The sequence below is a fragment of the Toxotes jaculatrix genome, chromosome 13 (assembly GCF_017976425.1).
Source record: "Toxotes jaculatrix isolate fToxJac2 chromosome 13, fToxJac2.pri, whole genome shotgun sequence".
Classification (NCBI taxonomy): domain Eukaryota; kingdom Metazoa; phylum Chordata; class Actinopteri; family Toxotidae; genus Toxotes; species Toxotes jaculatrix.
Genome location: NC_054406.1, coordinates 16,724,348 through 16,748,874, shown reverse-complemented (window position 1 = coordinate 16,748,874; position 24,527 = coordinate 16,724,348). Strand labels below are relative to the sequence as shown.

Here is a 24,527-nt window from a genome sequence, read left to right as displayed (position 1 = left end):
TCCTCCCCTGCTGTGTTTGGGTCGCTGGGGTAACCCTGGCCTGCTTCTCGCTCGGTTAGCCTACCCTGCTATTAGAGGTCTGGACGGATGGAGAGAACAGAAAGAGGTGGAGGAAAGATGGTGCTCTTTCTCGCTCTCTCTCTCACTGTCTCCCGGTTCAAATCTCAGATTTGGGGACAAAAAAGAGGAAAATGGAAGGACACAGAGAGTTGAAGTGGACTGGAAACAAACACCCGGGCTGCACTGTTCAATCGCTTATGCTGTCAGCTTGATGTTTCTAGATAATGATACCCTGTTTTTTTATGGACAAGGCCTGATTTTTAATGCAGCATGAAATAAGTGCTACACAAATGTCTTTTTTAAAAATCACATCTTTCAGTCCACACTGTCTCTCTCGGGTCAAAGCATATGTTTGGCCTGAGAAATCATTCCAGTGTTGTCGATAGGGATTTCACTCAACAACTTCAGGGGTGTCAGACTGTTAAAAAACAGGCTGTGAAACCTGTCTCCCTTTGTTTTAAAGAGCTGTGAGTGGAGAGTTGCAGCGTCCCAGATTGATAGTGAATTGGCACAAATGGCTGCTAAAAATACGAATACATATTGCTCTATCATCAGATGAAACAATAGGCTGTAATTACATGTTCTTTCTTGTTAACTAGTTACCCACATGTCTGTGTGTGTACAGTGTACAGTGGCATAGGCAGTGCCAGCTGTACCCGCAGTTGGTGCATTGTTGGAGTAGCACAGCTGTGTCTGATCGCAACAGCCAATCAGATCAGCCTTTTATGTCTCTGCATTTTCCAGTAGAGCAGCACGGAGCTGTGTGGCAGCCAATCAGAGCTGCTCTGCTAGGACGGAGAGGCATGTTGAAGCTCCCAGTCAGTAGTAAAGTGAAGCTCATGTCAGTTCAGACAGGAGGAGCTAAATAAGACAGTGCTGCTGGCTGTGAATAAAGACACAAAGCACAAAAATGGCCTTTATAATATAGAGAAAGAGAGGAAGAAGAAGACGGAGGGATCATGATATGAAAGAAAGAGGTGGAACATGTCAAACAAAGAAGTCAGGCAGATGAGTCTGTTGAGGGAAATAAAACAAGAGAATGAAACTGATGAACACAGGAAGAGTGACACCTGCATCAGTCATAAAGACATTTATCTGTCACTTACTGGCAATTTATATTTAGAGGGAGCATAGCCTCTTAAAGATACAGTAATGTCACAGACACGTGTCCAAATAGTTTTGTTGTGTCCAGTAAGACACAAAGCACGTTGGCATTAATTGGCTGTTCGCTAAAGCCCTGTCTCAAAGAGTGATTGTCCAATCATATCTTAGCAACTGTAACCAGGCATGGCAGGCCAGTCAAGCTTTGGATTATTCCATATGTTGAAGCGGAGTGCACGGGACCATGTTGAAAGCATTTATTAGCAGAACCAAAAAAAAAACACAAGAGCAAAATTCAAGCTCAAGCTTGAGCATCTGACTCGAGAGACAGAGACCAGACATACGAACCAGATGAGCGAGTACATGGGAAGAAAGATGAACAGATATGCAAAGGTATGTGTTCTTTTTTTTTCTTCTTTTTTTTTTTTTACATTTGGCCTTTGCTCCACGATTCTTCCCACACACTCTCTCGTCTGGCCCATAGGTCTGGTCTCTGTCTCTGGGGTTCCCTCGGTGCATTTTTCATTTGCAGCACATTTCCGTTGTTGTATGTGTTGTGTGTGTGTTTTCGTATGCCTTCTTGAATTGGCATTGGAATTGTTTTGGGGTGTTGTAGCCTGTTTGTTCTTGTCGGAAACTGTAGCAATGCCTCTGAAACAACAGTTTCCACCATGGGAAACATTAACACATTGATTCATACACTGCCCAGTATCTAGTTCTTTCTAACCGCATTTCTTAGAGTGTCGGTGGTCAGGATGTAGGTCAGGGGTCCAGGTCACGGACGCCCTATTCCTGTCCACTCATTCAGCCTCAAGGAATTCCTGCCATTCCCACACATCCCTCAGCAGGGAATTTCTGGCACGCCGTGAATGTGGGAAGTGCTCAACTATGCAGGGATGCACCCACATGTGCACGGTTCTGGTTTCTCTTGACCCGTAACAGCTGGTTTAGAAGCGTTGTGTCCAAGTCAGCTGCGGGGGAGCCATTATGAGATTACGCCTGAATGTAACTGCTCTTTAATCAGACGCCATGTGAGGGTGAGTGTGTGTGTGTGTGTGTGTGTGTGTGTGTGTGTGTGTGTGTGTGTGTGTGTGTGTTTGTGAGTGTGTGTGCTGTTTTTGTGGTATGTAGGCAACTTTTCCCCTCCCTTCGCTGACTGACCACCCATACCACCACCCATCCCATCTGTCCGGGTCCAGGCAGCTGTTGCATTCTCTCTCTGTTTTATTTTTTTTCAAACACAGAAACACACTCACTCCCACCCCTCCCTGAGGTATTTGTCACAATCTCTCTGGGGTAGACTTGTAGTAGTGTTGTTGAGTAAACTGCTTTGTTGTATCAGCCTGTCTAATGCCCACTTGACCTCAGGGAGGCCCCTACAAGTCTCAAGCCTCTGAGGTGTGTGCAGAGTGTTGACATATGTTGACACACACACACACACGTACGACCCAGTAACAGTCCTGACGTGGAACGATCTCGGAGTTGAGGTGGTGGTCTCCATATAGCAAAGGGTGATGAACATTTCTGGCATTTCCCTCTCATCCCTTGGCCCTTCTCACTGAGGGGTGTAGCAGCGTTGCTGTGTTTCACCACTCCCGACCTCATACAGGACTAGTGACCCAGGAGATATTGGGACTGACTTCGGTTTAAGAAAATATGATCGTACAGGACTGATGAGCTTCCTGGAAAACACTGTTCACCTCAGCTTTTGGAAAGTATATTATTGTTGGGAAGTTTGGGCTCGGAGATGGACTTCTGCTTCTCTGAATTCCTGAATTTAAACATCATCGGTTAGGTAATATGAACCTCCTCAGCTGATCCTCTCAGCATCAATATGTTGAGACATCAGATAATCAGTGTGAAAACACACACACTGGTGTCTTGTCCAGTGTCCAGAAATGGTAAGTGATGGTTAGATCTGTTTACCAAAGTATTTGCTACACTATCATCTACTCCCATTAAGGTTTTCTTCTTTACTGCATTAAGAAAATTAAAAAAGCAAACTTGGGCTCAAGAAATTGACATTTTTCTTAATGCAGTTTTTCTTAATGGCGATCAACAATTCAGTTATTTAGTTTCCGTAAGATATCATAGACATCATGACGAAAACATTGTTTATCAGCCATAATGTTTCTTAACCGGTGAAAATAATCTTCTTACAGTTTTCTTTCACTGATAAAGATTAGTTGGATGCTGTTTATAGTAGATAAACTCAGTATTTATTACAGTAGAAAGTGATCTGGGGTAAAATGTGGTTTCTTTTTCTTACATGATCAGTTGTGTAAGTTGAACTATAAACAGTTACCATAGCAGTTTGGAAGCTGGATTCTGTTAATGAGGGATTTTATCATAATTGTGAGGGAACAGTGTCTGATAGTTATACATAACAACAGAAATACTTTCTCAGGATATCAGACTTTTAAAAACAAAAGTGAGTGCCATAAAACCATTATCTCTTAATAGTGGGACCATTAGGCTTTAATCACTAGAAGTTAGTGAAGTTAATGAAGTTCTGACCTTGAGATAATTACAAGCAACCACAGCAGTTCTGGGCTTATGCTGTATTCAGAGTTACATATTTGTGCACAGTGCACTTTCTTACCTTCATGATGTAGTGTGGGTTAAATATCTGAACACTGATACATTTAGACACATACAGATGTGTAAGCTGTACACTACAACCACTGTGTGACACTCCTGGCCGCTGAGTGGCCCCACTGGAGTGATAGGAGGGAATGAAAGTCTTTGAGGTGTGTTTGATTTTATATCTAAGCCTCTCCTGCACTGTAAGAGTTTTCCCCATCAGTCTCGAGTCTCCCTCCTGACGCTAAGCGGCTTCTCAGGATGCATAAATGCAGTGCAGGCATATTATAATCATTACCCCTCCTACACATCGAGGATTACCTGGAGGGAACCTGCCTCTCCAAAAGACAGGCAGATTAGCAGCTCACCTAATGCCCACATGAAGTGCACACCGATGCCTCACATCCACACCGTGTGCTGGGGCACACTGAAGTAGTCTGTACTGATAGCTCTGTCTCTGCTTGGAAATGTTTGCACCAGCTTTTCCATATGAACGTGTAGACAGCACCAAAATGGGTGGTTTTGGTTGTCTGCTGGATTGGAATATCTCCCCTCAGGAATCCCAGGATTAGCCTCAGCTGCTGCGACTGTGCCCACAGTGGATTGGGATCCCATCAGCACATCGGCCCGTCAGTCTATCATTAGCTGATGGTAGCAGCGGACTGCGTTGCTCCGTCAGCAAATGAAGTCAAATCCACAGCAATTTATGGATTTTTTTTTTTTTACAATTTGTGGGACAGTTATCAAGCATGACTTGCTGGGGAGCCAATCACAAGTGGCTGTATGCCCAGACAGGCTCCGCCCTCATCCACCTGACAGGTACAATGGCGCGTCTGGGGGGTGCGCGTGGGTTGAGTGTGTGGCAATTATAGATCCACAATGAGGTCATTTCCCTTATTTATGCTTTATACTCTTCCTTCTCGTCCTTCAGTTCCAGCAGTGGGAAGTGGATTTAGTTTAGTTTGGATTTCTCCATAGAACTCGAGCAGTAGACAAAATAGAGGGAAAGAATGAGGGAATGAAATGAGTATGTGTTTGACAGGTTTGACTGTGACTGATTGGCTCATACACTATTACCATCTATGTCTTTCCCTCCCTCTGTGTGGCCGTCCAGCTGTCATCTCCTACCCGCTCCCTTTCTGCTTTCCTTTTGCACACTCTTGCTCACATTCCCTCCCTCACTCTCTGCCTTCCCCTTTATTCCCTCCCCGCTCTCTTTCGCATATACTCAGTTTCCCTCTCAGCCTAGTTACGACACAATGACACGTCTCATTGTGTCACAAAAATTTTTGTAGTGTGTCTTTTCCTTGTCCACTTTTGTTTTTTTCTTCTTCTCATCATTCATCCTTCTCCTGTGTAGGTGTTTGTCTCTCTCTCTCTCTCTCTCTCTCTCTCTCTCTCTCTCTCTCTCTCTCTCTCTCTCTCTGTGTGTGTGTGTGTGTGTGTGTGTGTGTGTGTGTGTGTGAGGTGGGTGTGACCTGGCCACTCTATATTTAGCTGCTGTGCCACTTTCTCCGGTCCCAGAGCACAGAGAAGTGATGTGTCTGTGTGGTGAGACTCACCTTTTGCGTTTGGTAGAATAGAAAATTCACCCAAAAACACTACAACACAGTTAAATACTTCAACCAGAGTTTCGCCGTAGTATTTATAGTCAGGTCAGTCGTAAGAAAATATGCTATCATGTTCAGATATTTCCAGATAAAATGACATTTAAACTTAGAACCCAGTCTATGGTTAATCTGCAAAAGAGGAGGCAAAAAGGATGTTTGGAAGGAGGGAAAGGATTTGTGGGTTAAAAGTGTGTGTGTTTGTGTGTTTTTGAGGGGTTTACAGAGGATCGTGTGTGTCAGGGCAGACTGTAATCCAGTGGCCGTTAAATTTTAGTATACAGTAGTGAATTCACACAACGCGACAAAGCGCTCACTGTGCTCTCTCTCCCTCTGCACTCTATCTCACACACACACACACATGCACACACATGCACACACACAGTTTTTCTGCTTGTCATCTTGTCAACATTAGGTTTTTCATTGACCTTTGATTATCCTCCTGCTCAATGGCAGCCAGCCAATCAGACAGCAAGTTTGTGGGCAACATCAAAGATAGTCCTTTCTCTAGAAGATGAATCACTCCTTGGTAAAAAGATGCTGACTTATCCACTTGTGGGCATGTTGTAATTCACCCTCAGTATTTACACTCCTCAGAGTTCACATCTAGCTTCACACAGCGATGGCAGAGGCATCACTTCTGTAAATAATTAACACTATATTGGTACTACGGTGTAAGGTAATGTTTAGAAAGACGTTTTAGGTTTGCTTTTTAAAAACAGTTCCTTAATAAAGTGAGTTCAAGTGATGGACAGAGTGGGGGATTGTTTGACAAAGGTAGCAGTGGCCCTGACCATGGGGAACCAGTAATGTTTTATAGCCTATGCGGAGCTTCAACAGTTAGTCAAATACGTAATCAGTTGATTATCAGAAAAACAATCGGCAACTATTTTGATAATGGATAAATCATTTATATGTCATTTTGATGCACAATTGCCATATTTCCATATATTCTCTGGATCAAAATGTTCAGTATTTTCTGACCTGTTATATACTAAACAATTAAGAGATGAATTGAAAAATAATCGTTAGATTCGATAAAGAAAATAATTGTAAGTTACAAGCCTTTGCTTATTAATGTCTTGTGGATTCATTTAGGGTTACAGCTTATGGTAATTTTCATTATTTGTTAATCTGCTGATTATTTTCTCATTTAATCATGTCTGTAGAAAAAAATCACATCAACAGTCCAAACTCCAAAGATATTCACTTTTCTGTCACATAAGACAAAGAAAAGCAGGACATTCTCATATTTGTCATCATAAATGTTCAAAGTGAAGTGAAAACTGTTTAAGAAAAATTGTCTATTGATTAATTTATTAAAAGAACAAAAATGATTAAGCAAAGAATAACTGATTCACTCATTAATAATGAAGTTAATCATTAGCTGCAGCCCAAACTGACACCCCTGCTTTCTCCATAGAGAGAGGCATCTGGTCCATGTGTGGTTCCCAGAAATAGAGGCAGAGCAAGAGCTCTCTGTCTGCATCAGCCCCCTCTCATGCATCATCCGTAAAGAACTACAAGCTCCCTCTCTACAGGAGCGCAGTGGGAAATGTAGTTGATCATGCTAATTTGTTTTTTGTGGCACCCTGAGGGATGTCAGGAGACAAATGAGACGAGGCAAGAAAAGTAAAAATAGAGACAAGTCTTGATTCTCATTGATCTCCTCCGGTGGTGGAAAAGAATTAGCATCTCATTAGCATACAGTCATAAATATGGCGACATGCTGAGAGCACAGACTGGAGTACAATTCACTACGAGTGCCCGAGAGGGGTGTGTGTCTGTGTGTGTGTGTGTGTGTGTGTGTGTTTGTTTGTGTGGGTTTGTATCATAACAACAGTAAAAGGCTGACAGAGAGGTTACTCCTCCCCTTTACATTGTACTTATTGTTCTGTTATGTAATACTTGGTAACAGTTTGTGTGTATGTGTCTTACCAGTTCACCACCACACTATAAGTCTCTGTTGATGTATTATTTATATAAAGAGAGACAGGAATTGGATAGCATCATGTCTTTTCTTTCAGACTTTCTCTGTCTCTCAGACAATGTTTGGTGAATAGCTCCAAGAACACACACTGACTCGTGTGGTTGTGATGTGCTTTGACCCGGTGAACCTCGGAGAGACGCTCCTTTCATCCTAATTTGTGGTAAACATGCTAGGATGTCTGCTCTTGCACCAAGGCTGAGGATGAAAAAGAGGAGAGAGTCAGTGGGACACAGACAATCAAAGACAGAACGAAGGAAAAAGAGACGCTGGGGTAATGTGAATTGTCTGGGTCATCAATCACACAAACCAGACCTCTGCTCTGTCTGAAGGACAAAATCTGGGCCCATTCTGTCCACCTGCATGTGTGTGTCTGCGTGTTGAAGCTGAGATGTGACTTTAATCACTTTAGGGAATTGTGTGTCTATATTTAGGAGGAGTTGTTTGAACAGGTTTTCACTTATTGAATATCTCCTGACAGCCATCCATTCACTTCTGACAGAATATTAACAGCACAGGTGGGGAGGGATCTTTGGCACGATCACACCCCTGAGATCCTGTTTGACGTTTATGGGGTGATACTTTATAGTTCAGGTTATGGCTTGTGGTTTTTCTTTCTTTTTTGCATTAATTCTCACGCTAACTATCCACCTCTTCTTCCATTTATTCCAGACAAACCAGTATGTAAAACACATCAGTCCTAAGATGTTTTACCAAGAAAGAGCTACAGGCATTAGAGAGCCAGTGTTGAGGAAATATTAAAGTCTTTTTAAAGCCTTTAAGCAACTAAAGGTTCAACCACTATTGTGTGATTCATCAGTGAACATGTGCAAGTAGCAGAAATTTATTTATAGGAAAATGCCACAGATTAGTAGTCGAAGAGAAGGCAAACAGAGTTGAAGTAAAGTAACTATATTTATATTCTTTTTTTCTCTGTTGACAGCTTGTTGGCCTTCTCTAATAGTGTCATTTAGAAAATCTTCTGACTGTGGTTTGTACAGAAGGTGGAGGGAAATTTTGAAAGCTGAGATGTCTCAGTTTCTTAATTGAAAACATGCAGTTGGTTGACAGTGCCCGGGATTTATAAAGCTACAAGAAAATGTATTAAATGGGGTTAATAATAACACGTCCATGGATTACTGTTTCGTACAGACGTTGCTGGTTCCAAGAAGATGAATCCTGGTAACTTTGGTGCTCTCCTGACGTCTGTGGTTTTGTGTGAAATATCTCAACAATTATTGGATGGGTTGCGATGAAATTTGGTGCAGACATTCACGATCCCCACAAAATAAATTGAAATAACTTTGGTGATACCCAAACTTATCTTATAGTACTGGCATCAAGTCAGAAACTAGGTTGTCCAGTACTGGTCTATGACCAAATACCTTAAAAACTAATGACTTCTCCATCACCCTCAGCTGCACATTGTTCTTAGTGCTAATTAGCATATGTTAGCACAGTAACAACAAAACTAAGAGTGTTAACATGCTAAACATTATACCTGCAAAACCTCAGCATGATAATATTTTTATTGTTAGCAGTTAGCTCCAAGCACCGCTGTGCCTGAGCACACTGTCTGGTTGTCTTTTTAATGTTCACGTTTGGTTAATCCCTCATAAACATAGCTTTTTTTTTCCTCCACTCTACTCTTGCTGGTAGTTGTGAAAATTCACCAGCTACTCACCGTGTGAGTCGCTGGTAATATCTTCAGTATTTTACGGTGTAAAGCTTCAACTCCAGTTAATAGGAACTGAAGTGGCCTATGGCGTGTATTGTTGCTTTACCCCGTTTCACCTCTGTAACAGCAAGAGCTACAACAGCTCTTTGTTTCCCCCGAACTTCCCCTGAATTTGGCCTCACTTTGTCTCACCATTACTGTTTCTCCAACCACAGCCTCTGTGCTTCCTCTTAGAGTATGTATATGTGTGTGTGGGAAGCAAGCAGTCCAACATGGGTCTCAATCGCCTGTGTTTAAACGCTTCAGATCTCAGATTGCAAGTGGACAAAATCTGCTCAGTCCCAAATAATCTGCCTTCAAGAAGAACAAAAAAAAAAACTCATGGCTGATCAACTGGGAAAGAACAGGCAGAAAAGAGCTTTTTTTCTTTATTCAAATCTCACTCTTTGCTTCTTCCCTTTCTTTGCTCTCTGTCCAGGTTTCAGGAGAAATGAGGAGATGAGAGCAATGGAGGTGCTTCCCATCCTCAAAGAAAAAGTTGCCTTTTTGTCAGGTAAGATTGTGTGTGTGAATATCAGTGTGTGTGTGGTCTCACAAGTCTGCCAACCTCGGCTGTCTGATCATGGGGGACAAGGCTAATTAAACATGAAGTAGAGTCCTTAGTTTACATACACACACAGCTCCCAGGTACTGAACTGTACACATTGCCAGTTTCGTATGCAGCTTCTTTCTCTCTCAGTCTGTCTCACACACACAAAGACAGTGTGGACATAATAATAAGCTGTGCACTTTGCCTGAAAACACTCACAGGGTCACGCTGAGGACCAGACACTTAACCCCGGACCCTTCTTCACACTCATACATGCACACACAGGCCACACATAATGCGCACGCTGATGCACACAGACATCCATTGTTTAGTCAGTATCAGAGGGACTACAGGATAGAGAGCTACAGCTGCCTGTGTCTTTGCTCCCTCCAAGGGAAGCTCAACCATGTCTGACACACACACACACACACACACGCTTGAGTCGTGCCAGGCAAAACTCACAGGAGGCCGAGCTGGAGATATGGACTGCCAAGAACATCCAGCAGGATTATTTGTACAACACACAAAAACATTATTCAGCTTGTGCAAATGTGTGTGTGTGTGTGTGTGTCTGAGTGTGAGAGACAGAGAGTGTGTATTACCATCACATATATCTATGTGCATGTAGATGCATGGGAAAAACCTTCATACAGTGGATCACAGCAGCATCAAATGGAATAACAAAGTGAAGTGTGTGTTAATTAGTGTGTGTGCGCATGTGCCATGTGCACACTCTCCTTTGGTCTCCTTATGTGTGCAGCAGAGGTCACAGGCAGAAACACAATGATGAGGACGATGACTCAGACAAACAGATAGAAATTGAGAGAGGGAGAGACAGGGCAGCGTTGCCATGGAGATGACTTACTGTCAGCTACCGCATCCCATAGTAGTCGCTGGTGGAGTAATTGGCTTTGAAATGAGGGAGGGAGGGAGGGAGGGAGGGAGGGAGATAGAGGAGGGACCGTCAGTGAAAAGGAGGGTAAATGAGCTAAGCCTATTATCCCAGATCTGGCCCCTTAATAAATCGGCCATGTTCGCCCTCACTCATGTTTGCCTGTTTGCCACGTGAGCGTTTGATTTTCTCCTCTGAGCAGCCGGGTCGAGCCTACGGGCGTACAGCAACCCGACTGAACTCACTAATTTGTGGGCTGAGAGCAGTCAGCCTGTGTTTACAAGTTCCCACGTGAGCAAAGCAGCTCTCTGCCTCTGCAACTGGTCAGGGACTGTGAGCAAAATATTATTATTATGGCACCAGATAGTCATGGGATTAAATTATGAATATGTGCTGTAAACAATAAATGTTACCCAACTACCAATTAAAATGACAGAATAATTGATCAAATGGGTGGTTTCAGGCTAGGAGGCGCTTTAAAGCAGAAATACTGTAAAGACACCAAATGTCAATTATGCAAAAATTGTACACAGTGCAGGGTTAAGGCGCACAGGACCTATCCATTTAGCTTGCATGTGTTTGGAACGCAAATCAAATAAAGCAAATCGGTTTACAATTTGATTATATTTATCCTTTTTAGCCATGGTAGCAGCATAGCTCTGAGGATGGCAGTCTCAGTCTGCTGGTTGGTGTTTCAGTCCATGAACAAAAACGTGTACGAGGACACAACATGCAGGACAGCTCCTGATGCTTGTTGTTGTATTTTAGATATGACAGAACTATAATTTCCTTATTTGTGAATTTGGATCGAATCATTTCTCTTAATGAGGATTTTATTTACGTACATTTCACTTTTCCAAAATATTGTGTGTTATAGTTTCTGAGTATCTGCCTTGTGTTATTAGAGTTCTCCCCATTAGTTATGGGTTTGCTGTTTAACAGAACACTGTGCATTGTTAGATCTTAATAGTAGTTTTGTACATTACTATATTTCTACCAAAAGAGATATAAACAGACCTGTGTTTTTTGTAATGTCCTTGCTCTTATCAAATGCTCTGTGTCTGTGTGTGTGTTTGTGTGTGTGGCCTTAGGTGGCAGAGACAGACGCGGTGGCCCAGTGTTAACGTTTCCATCACGCAGCAACCATGACAGAATACGAACGGACGACCTGAGGAGACTGATTGCCTACCTCGCCGGCATCCCCAGGTTACATTCATTACATTTGTTCCATGGTGTGTGTGTGTGTGTTGCTTCTTTTTTTTTTTTTTTTTTTTTTTACAAAGAGAAGGATCAGCAGTGTCTTGAAATGAAGCAAACACCCGGAGCAAATGGATGAGGCTGTGTAAGCAAACACGTGAGAGAGCTGAGACGAGCATGTGAGAGGCCAGAGAGGAATGAGGAGAGAAATAATTCAAGACCAGTTAGCTTGCTGCAGCTTCTTTGCTGCCAAAAATCAGTCTTAGAGACATCGTGAGATGCTGAGACGGAGAGGGGAAGCCTGAGCTAAGAGAGGGATGTATAACAGAAAACAAATGAGAGATGGAAGCAGGATCAACAGAGAGAAAGCACTGGAGAGAGAGAGAGAGGGGAGGGGATTAAAATCTGATGAGAGGGAGAGCGCATGTGTGAGGAGGTGTGTGTGAGCGAGGGAGCGAGGGAGCGAGCGAGCGAGCAAGTGTGTGTATGTGTGAAAGCAAAACAAAGTGTCGCAGTAGCTGAAGCAGTGCAGCAGCAGCAGTTACTGTGGACGGGTATCTCCTCACCTCGCAGGTAAAACATCTCTCCTCTCCACCTCTGTGTTTACTTAAAAAAAAAAATCCTGCACTTGCTTCCTTTCTGTGTCCATCCATCCTGTCTCCGTCTGCTCTCATCTCCTTTACGTCCATCATCACATCATCTCTGTAGGGTTTAAAATAAGTGTAAATTCCCTGTAAATCTCCTTTTTTTGACTTTTATAAAAATGTCCTTTAGGTATTCAGAACCTCACAGTCATCATGTCACATTTTGCATATTTTAATCTCTTAACTGTGTGGTTTTTGGTGACCAGAGCTTTTCTATTTTGGGAAAGGCAACATCTGCACACTGCTGCACACTTGCTATCTTCTGACAGGCTGTTACAGAGAGAGTAGGACAGGTTTTGGAAACGGACGGAGGTATTTAGAGATGCTGTGATTGAAGGATTCAGTAATGACGGTCCAAAAAGATGGAGGAATATTTTGTTTTTCTCCAGTGGTTAAAATTATGAGAAGATAAAGAAACATTGCAGGTTTGTGAATTAAAGAAGTAGCTTTGGTGGGAAATACATACGGTGAAATTCAACTGATGATGCTAAACTTACGGCAGAATCGTTTTGCTCCTCAAATCGTGAACACAATCATTTCTCTGCTATTTTTTATAATTATGGCAGATTTTATTTTCAGGCGTGTAAATGTCGTTCATGTGTTTGTGTGTAATGTTATGTGATAATGATGTTGGCCAGAGCAGAGCACCACAGGGACGTGAGGTTGCTGATGCACAAATGTGCTGATTTGTATTTTTACGTTTATGCACACATTTGTGAGTCATTCGTCACAGGTTTCTGCGTGGGTGTGTGTGTGTGTGTGTGTGTGTGTGGGTGCGTGGGTGGATGTGTTTGCTGCGTAGGCTTCTCACAGTATAGAAAATGCGTCATCTCACTGTTTTTATTCTGTTCTTTTCTCCCTCTTTTTTCCTTTTTCATCTCTGTCACCCTCTTCTCTCCTTTCTCTTTCTCTTTTCTCTCCATCATCCCTCTCTCATCCTTTCCCACGCCTGTCATCTGTCTCCTCTCTCTCTCTCTGTGGATTATACTCTCTCCAATCACTCTCTGCCCCTCCCTCCCTCACATCTCCCCTCCCTCTCCCCACTTCTCTTTAATTCCTCCCACTCTCGCTGACCTCGATCCCTCTCCGTTCTCAGCGAGGAGGTGTGTAAACATGGCTTCACGGTCATCGTTGATATGCGCGGCTCCAAGTGGGACAGCATCAAGCCTCTGCTGAAGATCCTGCAGGAGTCGTTTCCGTCCTGCATCCACGTCGCCCTCATCATCAAACCAGACAACTTCTGGCAGAAGCAGAGGACCAACTTCGGCAGCTCCAAGTTCGAATTCGAGGTGAGATGGCCAACACCTTCAGATTTTGTACTGTGCGGTGGTGCATCTGTTAGAATAACATTAACTTTAATGCCATCTACACTCTCTGCCACCTAGTTTATCAGCTGCCTTCAACTGAAAATGGATGGGAGCAACACTTAGATATATTTGAGAATTGCAGTTGACTTTTGAGGCTTTATACCAGAGGTGTCTGAACTGTTCCACAAAGAAGCCGTGTGGCTGCAGGTTTTTGTTCCAACCAATCAAGAGCACACAGTTTGACCAATCAACTGTCTGAAGACTGAGATCAGTTGATTAAATGAGTCAAATCTGGGGTTCTGCTGGTTGGTTGGAACAAAAACCTGCAGCCACACGGCCCTTTGTGGAACAGTTTGGACACCTCTGCTGTTATGTAATTATATTCTGGTCAAGAACACTTAAGGCGTAATATATTTTTAGCTTGCTGTAAAAAAAAAAAATATTAAAGGCACACAGATGTAGTGTCCCAGTTTTATATTTGGCATCTTAAAGTAAGGTGTTGTAAAAGTGGAAAAAAAAAAAAAAAGTCAACCACTTTCCCTCAAATTGCTGTCAACTGAGCTGTGATAATGACCGCTGTACCCCCCCTGAGCTGCTCATTGTCGGCACATTTCATTATTTTCCTCTCCCCGCTGCTTCGGATGCGTACATCACCAGCCAGCTGTCTACCAGAGGAGAAATTTCATCACATTCAACCCAAAAAAAAAAAAAAACCCTGCACACAGCCGATCACAAGGATGAGTGTTTGTGATGCTGTCAATCAAGCGTTAGAACACGTTTTCACAGCTAATTTAATGATATATTTTCAGAAGAACGGGCTTATTTTTTTATGCTCTGAGCATTTCATAGTTACAAACTGGCACCAAATAATGTGCTCACTTAGAAAATACCTCTGCATGGGTTGTGTTTTCTGCTTTTGAAGTTAGTAAAGAATCCTTCGTCTGATTTGAAGCCTGTTTAGTAAATAACCTCTAATGAGGACTAGATAACAATTTCCCACCCTCCTGTTTGATGTGTCACTGAAGAACGATGCTTATTATGAAAATCATCAGCTTCTGGTTCATAGTAGTGAAACATGGGTTGGTCTAAGCACATGTGCTGTAACGTTGGTGAAGGTCTGTTTCTCTGTACAGCAGGTTGCTGATACTATGAGTCTGACTTTTCCCCCTTTCTCTTCTGACCATGGTTTTGTGCGTCAACACACTGGTGCAGAAATTGCTCTGATCGCTCACATGCCCATACACACACACACACACAAAGGTCCACTGTGGTCTGATGACACCGTATTGATTATTTGATTGGAAGAATAGCCAGATGCCACGGGGCAGGCTACAATTGTCACCAACTGCCTTGCCGTGCCAGACGGCCATTGATTGGATACACAGCATGAGCATGTGTATGTGTGGCTGCCCTCATGTATCAGCACCAGACTTCATACGTATGTGTGCGTTGTGCAGTTATTAAGATACTGAAGGTTGTATAAAGAGAATCACCATCTTGCGTGGTTTACGTAAATTTCATAGAGGTCTGTTATAGGGCTGAAAGAAATATCGTTTTCTGATCGAAATTGCCATTTCAGACAACGCAATTATGTAGGAGTATTTCGGGTTTGAAGCTGTAGACGTGCACCAGAAACAGGTACTGTGCAAAAGGCCTGTCGCGTTAAAGTTGCAACATCCAGCGGAAACGCCAACAATTTATACTGGCACTTGAAAAATCACCACAGGTATTTGCATGAGGAAAAAGTCAGGTGAAAAGTCTCGCGGAAAGAGAAAAATACATGCATGTTTCTTACATTCGTTTGAAATCAGTTCTTAACTTTAGTTTTCATTCTTGCATTAGAGTCATGCCATTTAATATTTTAATTTTATGATGTAATTTTCTGTCATGTCTGTAAATGTTACTGTACAGTGTGAATATTACTTTTTATTTATGATTTGAAGAAAATCGTGAATCAAATCTTAAAATCTGCCAGAGAAATCGCAATTAGATGTTTTCCTAAAATCGTTTAGCCCTGGTCTGTTACCAGGACTACACTTGCAGAAAATGCGTGTGTATGCATGCAACATTTTCCTCCGCTGAATAAAGCTACGTCCAGCATTCACACCACTAACCAGCCCCCAGCTTCTTTATTGTTCAATGTTACTGCTGCAAGTGTGTGTGCGTGTATTTGTTTAATGCATTTGCATCGAGGATTTTCTCCTCGCTTTGTAAAATGAAAACCAGCGGTAGGACAACTGTCGCTCCGTCTTCTTCCCTCCTGTCCTGCTAAATGGAGACAGAGAGAAAAGAAGCAGCGAGCCCACTGCAGCCTCGATTTTGATTGTTGATAAATGGCGTGGTTTGGACAAATTGCCTGTCTCTCTCACCACTCAACAGAGTACAAATCAATTAACTTGAACAACAATAGCGAACAACATGGTATCAGTATTTTCCCCTGGCAAGAGCCACCGTGCTTCTTTACCCAAGGACAACAGTGTGTCTCTGCATTGTTTGGCCTGCACAAAGCTATCTAGCTATCGTTCTGTCTCCATCCATCTCTGGCCATGTGTGTGGGGGTGTTGTGCGGAGGTGGCTTAGCAGAAACACAGAGGCACTGAAACCAAACAGGGAGACATTTCCTCACTGTATCTCTGAAACTGATATTGTAATATGCAGTCGTCGTTGTGTGGAGAGCTTTTTTGTTTCATCCTCAGGGTAAAGTGAAGGACGACCAGAGGTGACCAAAGAGAAACTGTCCCGAGGTGTTTAAAGTGTTTAACTCTTGTTTGCAAGTCTCAAAAGACAACATGACGTGAGCAAGAGCCTTTTGGTCGGTGATACAGGATAGTTTTTCGTTGCTCCTTTATAATTTTTTTTTTTATTGTACGCATATAGTAGCACCATTTTCAGGATGAGGAGAATAAAATGTGCCTAAGTCATGTTATTTATGTTTTAAGTGATTAATTACATGGCCTAAAAATCATGTCTCTGCAGCTCTGCTGTCTTTATAAAAAAAAAAAAAAAAAAAAATCTGTGTTGCTTGTTTTTGGGAACTAGGGGGCTGGTCATGTCTTCTCAAAATAACATTTTCAACAGCACAAGAAGGCAGCAAAGAAACTCAGTGGGAGGGGAGGAGAGATTACATGAATTCTGCACTCAACTGGCTGAAATTAACTTAAATCCACTCAGACCTGCTTCAATCCTCTTTCCTTCTCTAATATTTTGCCTCCACTCTTTTTTTTTCTCCTTTAGACCACCATGGTGTCACTAGAGGGCCTGACAAAGGTCGTGGACCCCTCCCAGCTGACGGCGGACTTCGATGGCAGTCTGGACTACAACCACGAAGAGTGGATAGAGGTCAGATAGCCCACCCATGCTGCCAGTCAAGGCTGTGCTTCAGGCTGTCTGCCTGATCTGTAAATCTATCCTGAAATCCCCCCGTGACATTCAGATGCAGAAGAGCCGTAGTCAATAAGCAGCAAACAAGCCAGGAAACAAAGTGGCTGAATTAATTAAAGAACTGATGAGAAGGAGAGAACGAAAACATGACGCGAGCAGTCGTCAGTCATTGTTATCTGCCTCTAGATACTGAGTTATTGGCCGTGTTCTTGCTTTTGTTTTTGTCCAGGTGCGTGTGGCGTTTGAGGAGTTCTCTGGTCACGCCACCCAGATGCTGGCCCGACTAGAGGAGATGCAGGAAACTGTGTCAAGGAAGGATTTCCCTCAAGATCTGGAGGGAGCCAGGAGGATGATAGAAGAGCATGCCACACTCAAGAAGAAAGTCATCAAAGCCCCGATAGAGGAGCTGGACACTGAGGGACAGAGGTACGCAGACAGTGTGAGCTTTTCTTTATTGCAGAGATTATGACTAGAATAGTTGAGGAAAGGCTTGAAACTTACTCCACCTTCCCTCTTGCAAATGTTTTCCAATCTGCTAGGTCATAACAAAGAAGTTCCCTGTTTTGCATCACACGAAAACTGTAGATATGCAGCCCTTTGTATGTTTTGTGTCATTAAACCTCATGTTAAATCTGCCGCCAGGTTGTTGCAGCGCATCCAGAGCAGCGAGTCCTTCTCCAACCGTAACGGCAGCACCGGTGGCAGCGGCGGCAGTGGTGGAAGCAGCAGCAGCAGCAGCGGCGGGGTCTGCAACGCAGACACACAGGGCCTGGTGCCACGGATCACCCAGCTGCTGGACAAGCTGCACTCCACTCGACAGCACCTCCACCAGGCCTGGCACGTCCGCAAGCTCCAGCTGGACCAGTGTTTCCAGCTCCGTCTGTTCGAACAGGACGCAGAGAAGGTCGGTGGGGTGTCGTTCAGTGATGTAGTGGTAATCTATAATCACAGTTGATGATCACTGTAGGGCAGACGACAGCCAATAGGAAAAAAAAAAAAACCTTAATTACACCCACAGAGAGGCATTGATTTATGTTCTGTATAAATTCATGTCCTTTTTATTTTGGCCCTTTAACAGCGGCTTAAACTTAATTTCACAAATATAACAGGAGATTAAAAACGAAACGGCTTTCCCCTAAACCTCATCTTTGGGTGGAGGACAGCATTATGCAGGTACACAGCCACCTACTCCGCCTGTCATCACCAGCTCAGGTGATGACAGCTGAGGCACAAAGTAGAAGCCGACAGGGAGAGAGATTCAGACATCCATGTTCGAGTGAGTAGAATAAAATAGCAGGTTGCAGCAACAGAGAGAGCTGCAGTCTTGGATACACTGCAGTAGTAGGAGCTTGTTGCTAGGACACCATAGGCCACGAGTTGTTCTCTAGGAGAGCCTGAGAGGATACTCTTAATAGAGGCAGTCCATTTCTCTGAATTCTGGCCTGGAAAGATGACAACTATGAGCACACTGCAGCAGTACATAAACACACTCAGGTTTATCCTAAGCTAAGTGCCAGCTGTTTGTTTTTACCTGCTCTTGCAATGATCTGTGAAAGTTAATGGTGCTCCCATACCAGGTGTGTGTGTTTTCATTTGTTCTGTGTGTGTGTCTGTCTGTTCTGTCACCCCCGTGCCTCAGATGTTTGACTGGATCATGCACAACAAGGGTTTGTTCCTGGCAGGCTACACAGAGATTGGCAACAACCACCCCCACGCCATAGAGCTGCAAACGCAGCACAACCACTTCGCTATGAACTGCATGGTAAGACATGCGCACACTCTCACGCATTGATTCTCAGCAGGTGGCAATGCTTCTCCGGCTACTTGGACCATCAAGCACATGCCCTGCCCTGTATAACCGTGTAGTTATAGCACTTAGCGTCAACCTTTAGTGTCAGTGTTTGTTTGGAGCTGCCTCTGCTGGTGTGCACTCGCACATTTTTTGCGTGTTAGCAGCAGCACAACCAGGTATTAAGTAATCCTATTCTTTATCCACAGTCAGCCTTACGTAACCATTATGAAACTGTTGAACGTTTCTGTCAGCGGATGAGAAACGATGGCGACAGCCTGATAGGCCCTCGCCTCACTCTCTCCTGCTCTTTAACTTTCAGTGCTCAGTTTCATCCTCTCCTCAGATCTGTTGCCTCCTCTGTATGATTTTTTTTTTCTAAATCTCCTTTTTTTTTTAAATTTGTTCTCATCCACCAATTTATGGGTTAATTTTACCACAATCCTTTCTCTCTATGTCCTCCTGTACAGAACGTGTATGTTAATATCAACCGCATCATGTCAGTTGGTAACCGGCTGCTGGAGTCAGGTCACTACGCCTCCCAGCAGATCAAGCAGATCTCAGGCCAGCTGGAACAGGAGTGGAAGGCCTTCGCTGCTGCACTGGATGAACGCAGCACGCTGCTGGAGATGTCTGCTAGCTTCCACCAGAAATGTGACCAGGTGAGTTCAAAACAAACGTGCTGACACACTATTCAGCAGACGAATTGTTTCATCCGTAAAATATCAGGAAAATAGTTGAAAAATGTCCATCACAAGTCCACAGAGACCAAACTGACAATTTAGAATAGCTTGTTTTGCTTGAATAACCAAGTTTTATATACATTTAAGACAAAGAAGTGTCAGAAGTGTCAGACTTTTATTTTGAAGTCATGATACAAGGCATTACATTTGATCTGTTACTTATACTATCATATCATTTTCCGTTATTAACCATATTAAAAGCTTAAAGAAAATAAAACTCAGTCAACAATCATGTAAACAATTATGTAAAGTCCTGCAGAAACACACTCTCCTCATTTTAGACTCTTTAAAGTGTTTTATCTTGTGTTTATCTTAAGAACAATGGAGCTGATCTGAGATATGCAGGAGTTGTGTTCTCCATTGTCTATACAGCTATCGAAACAAACTGTACATTTCTTTGTGACTGCTCTGAAATATGTTGCCTGCAGTTTAGTTTTACAGTTTAGTACTTAAAACTCACTTATATTTAATTGACTTTGAGATTTGCTTTCTTGCTGAGAGATAGATGAGAAGACTGATACCTCAGTGATATCTATCTTCTCATCTGACTCCCGGGAAGGACAGTGAAGAAGCTTATTTCCCAAGTCGGGCTCAGTGGGAAGTGGATTCAGTGTAACTCACAGTGATGTACCTTTGGAACCAGCTGAGGTGTTGACCTTCATTATTCTAACAGATACACATGGACACACATTCACACCCTTTCCGGATTGTAAAATACCCATTTGGCTTCATTAAATCTATAAAAGCCCAGCATATGCATTGCATTAACATATATTTACATAAACATATGCACAATATAAGTAAAGCATTTGTTATCTGCTGTTATTTCTGTCTGTGCTCGTTAGTCGGGCCACTATGGAATGATCCATGGCCTGAAAAAGCACACAAACAGAATCCCAACTAGGGAACATGGGTGGTACGACTTTTCCGACCTGGAATATTGCCGTCATCAGACCAGCCTTTCATGTTTGTGAGCTGAGCTTTCTTTCTTTTTTTTTTTTTTTTTTTTCTTCTTTCCAGAGGTTTCACCCCATCTTTTTTTCTCCTCTCCACATACAGAGCAGCTTATTTCTAAGCTTTGTTCTACTCCTGTATCTTATTCCAGTTATCATGGGAGAGATATTTAAAAAGCAATAATGAGATGGAGATCACTTGAACTTTTTGATATTTCTTTGAGAACAGACTCGCTGACTGTTTTCCTTCCCTCCCACAGGGGGGCACAGACAGTCCTAGGAAGTCACCACAGGCCAGTGAACAGCACATTGAGCCACAGATAATTGTCCTGAAAAAGTCTTAAAAGAGCTCATAACCAAATGTAAAGACGTTCCCCTATGTTTAAGCCCAGTGAAGAAAACTCTCCTCAGGCAATTTCATGCACGCTGTGGTATGTCTGACTGACATGTGACTCCTGGGAAGAGCACAAGGATATATACAGCACCACTGTCTCATGATGCGTCTCATGTGAAATGCTGTACATCTGAGTGGCAGTCTGTGTAGATGTACAATAAGTGTGAGCTTCTTCTTCCCCTCCAGTACATGAGTAACGTCGACTCATGGTGTAAGGCGTGTGGCGAGGTGGATTTGCCATCTGAGCTGCAAGACCTCGAAGACGCCATTCACCATCACCAAGGCCTGTACGAACACATCACTGCTGCCTACTCTGAGGTAACATCACTTGATGCTTATGTGAATATGACATGTGGAAAAGGATTAAGGCAACATGTGTCCATAGCGTAGGGATAGACAGCAGTGCCTCACAATTCATGTCACAGCTTGAGTTACTGCCGCAGTTAATTTCCTGTTATTAGAACATAATTCACATACAGTAACCTCTCTCTGTTCAAGGAAAATAGACTTTTACTTTCACAGTCTCTGAAAAATGCACAGTGCAACTCTGTACTGCAAATTTAATTTAAAGTAAACTACTTAGTTGACACTGACAGTATTAATGTACAAGAGTTCATTGTATTTCCCAGTAATTCCTCCTTTGTTGTACCTACAATTATCATTTCTCTTTTTGAGTTAGCATATACATCATCAGCAGTGTTTCTGTCCATTCTGTTTGCTGGTTGTTTGTATTTGGATGATGTCTCTATTTTCAGGTCAAGTGAAATGTTTATTTATACCTTTCACCCCTGTGCATTTGTAAGTAAACAATGCAATGAATTTTCTGACCTCAGGTGAGCCAAGACGGCAAAGCCCTGTTGGACAAACTGCAGCGACCTTTGACCCCAGGCAGTGCTGATTCGCTGACAGCATCGGCGAACTACTCAAAAGCGGTGCACCACGTCCTGGACATCATCCACGAGGTGCTACACCACCAGAGACAGCTGGAAAACATCTGGCAGCACCGCAAAGTGAGGCTGCACCAACGTCTTCAGCTCTGTGTCTTTCAACAAGACGTGCAACAGGTACACACACACAAACACACTCACACAGTATATGTTTCTGTTTATATGCATGCACACGTTTGTTCAAACATGGTAATTCAAGGACTGAACTGTTGCCAGGTTTTTTCAGTATCCCTTCAGAGGGTTAGACAGTAATTTGAAAATAGCAGGGTAGACTACTGGGTAGAGGGATTGTACTCTTAATAGAGGGTTTGATCCCAGCAGCCGCCACGTTTCCTATCAAAATGTCCTTGAGCAAGTTGCTGGGAGCTTACGTCTTCACTCATCGTGCCTTTCTGTGGAAAGAAACATTGGATAAAGGCCTGAAATGTAAATGTTCTCTGCAGAATAAAAGGCTAGAAACCAAAGCATCATGAGCATGCCATAATCAAATGGTCCAACATGATAATACAGTTGCATGCTGTCCAAAAATCCTGGGCATTCCTGAGAATGTTGGCATGGCAACTGTTGCTATAGCGATTGAATTGGGTCACATGTCCATGCAGATGCTGTTCATCTATTAACACTGTGAAGGACATAGAGCAGGGAGAGGAGTGTGAGAAGAAAGGCTCAGTGCAACGCCTCCTGTAACACTCATCATTATTTCGGTCATTCCTCTTTCTTGTGCACTCTTTTAATTATCATCAGCACTCGGGGCTCAACTGCCACCTTAGAGAGCCCCCTTGTGGTTTCCTGGTTTCAAGCCTGTTTAACTTTGTGGACATGTGGTGTCACTGCACAGGTGCTGGACTGGATAGAAAACCATGGTGAGGCCTTCCTCAGCAAACACACAGGTGTGGGAAAGTCTCTCCACCGAGCCCGAGCTCTACAGAAACGACATGAAGACTTTGAGGAAGTGGCACAGGCAAGTTTTAGTTCCATTTCTGCTTCTGCCCCTTTCTGTTATTGTCAAGCAAATACGTCACAGTCAATAGTGGTGCTCACTCGTGCTAAAATAGCAGGTGGTTATTGTTTTTTTTTTTTGTTTTTTTTTTAAAGCACAGCTACAGGAAAACAACGGCAACATCTAAAGTCAAATAGTATTTTACCGATATCATTAAATCAGTTTATTGTTGAGGTACTTGAGGTTCAAAGCAAGGCTGTGTTTTTGATCTTTTGAAAGATGAAATAATACATTCCTCCTCTTATAAATGATAAGTTGCATGTGCAGTAAAATGTTCAATACAAAAAGTTCAGGGGTTTTGCTGCCACCACCTTTCTTGTTCTGATATGAGCACCAGGTTATGGTGGTGAGTTTTAACTAATCTTAGCTAAATTAATGACCTAAAACTCTGTTTTTGCTGCTGTTGAAGTTTTTAACATTATCCCATGATTGTCCCATGTGGCTGGAGTAGCTGCTTTAAAGTAAAATCTTTTGTAGTTTCACTAGTCGTTTCCCCTTCACTTCACCACAGTACCTTTGTTTTAGAGAAAGTGTTTGACCTTAAACAGTAAGGAAATAGTCTTCTCCTTATTCTGCCACATTCATTTGCTTTATAGATTAGTTGCTTTACAGATTGAGATTTTACATACAAAACATGTGAGTGTAAAATAAATGTTTTAAATGTTTTAAAGTGTTTTAAATGTTAAAGTGTTGCCACTTTAAGTTTAACCCTTCCCTGAAATGTGAATACTTCCTCCAGGACTCCTAAAGGCTGTGAAAATTATGTAGAATATTTACCCAGAATGTCAAGTCTGATCAGCTTTAACCAGAAACTATTAATACCAACCAAGGTGATATCTCACCTTAATATAACCAATTGTTTCTGTATCATCTTTCTCTTCCTCTTTATCTCACCTTCACCCACTCTGTCTCTATTTCCTCTGAGTAGTTATCTCTTCGCAGCTCTGCTATCACTGACTCTATCAGTGACTGTACGTCTTCTGCATATCCTGTTTTTCGTTTACTCCCAGCAACTGCTCTGTCTCTGTCTGCTCATCTTCAAAATACATTTTGCTTGCATTGCATTGCTTTCCTGGGCTAATCTGTCTCTCTCTTTGTCCCCTCGGCCTCGGTGTAGAACACGTACACCAATGCAGACAAGCTGCTGGAGGCGGCCGAGCAGCTGGCCCAGACGGGAGAGTGTGACCCAGAGGAGATCTACCAGGCCGCCCACCAGCTCGAAGACAGAATCCAAGACTTTGTTCGCCGTGTGGAGCAGCGCAAAGTCCTGCTGGACATGTCTGTCGCCTTCCACACGCACGTCAAAGAGGTAGGCAGGGAGGATGACATAATGCTGAAGTGGATGGTGGGCTGTGTGTTTGTGTGGATGGGAGCTTGCATAGTGCTTTCTGAACAACAGGAAAAATAATTACCACATAAAATGGAATATATGTCTATTGTTTTGTTTTTTTTTCCCAGATAGTTGCACAGAGATGGAGGTTTTAATTAATACTGAGCACACTTTGTCTCAGTTCTCACCTTTTAAATTAGGACAATTTATGATTGAATTTCTGAATAGGTTTAGGTGAAGGTCAGTGTTGAGGGTAGCCTCTTGGTGGCTAATGTGAGGCTTGTGATGTGATCAGAAAGTTCAGGCGAGGGATTCAGAATTGATGTGAGTCAGTGGACCAGCATT

At 42.9% G+C, this 24,527-nt stretch overlaps 1 protein-coding gene across 5 annotated transcripts in view; it reads left to right on the top strand.

Moving 5' to 3' along the window:
* The window catches only part of trioa (trio Rho guanine nucleotide exchange factor a), a 69,391-nt gene that overhangs the window by 18,693 nt on the left and 26,171 nt on the right, over positions 1-24,527 (top strand). For all 5 annotated transcript variants that reach the window (XM_041052979.1, XM_041052978.1, XM_041052977.1 and 2 more), the window contains exons 3-14: positions 9,495-9,569; positions 11,589-11,703; positions 13,435-13,627; positions 16,880-16,984; positions 17,256-17,452; positions 17,669-17,930; positions 18,666-18,788; positions 19,286-19,477; positions 21,092-21,223; positions 21,739-21,969; positions 22,691-22,813; positions 23,970-24,161. In XM_041052979.1, the coding sequence (XP_040908913.1) occupies positions 9,495-9,569; positions 11,589-11,703; positions 13,435-13,627; positions 16,880-16,984; positions 17,256-17,452; positions 17,669-17,930; positions 18,666-18,788; positions 19,286-19,477; positions 21,092-21,223; positions 21,739-21,969; positions 22,691-22,813; positions 23,970-24,161 (1,940 nt within the window). The remainder of the gene's footprint in view (positions 1-9,494; positions 9,570-11,588; positions 11,704-13,434; positions 13,628-16,879; positions 16,985-17,255; positions 17,453-17,668; positions 17,931-18,665; positions 18,789-19,285; positions 19,478-21,091; positions 21,224-21,738; positions 21,970-22,690; positions 22,814-23,969; positions 24,162-24,527) is intronic.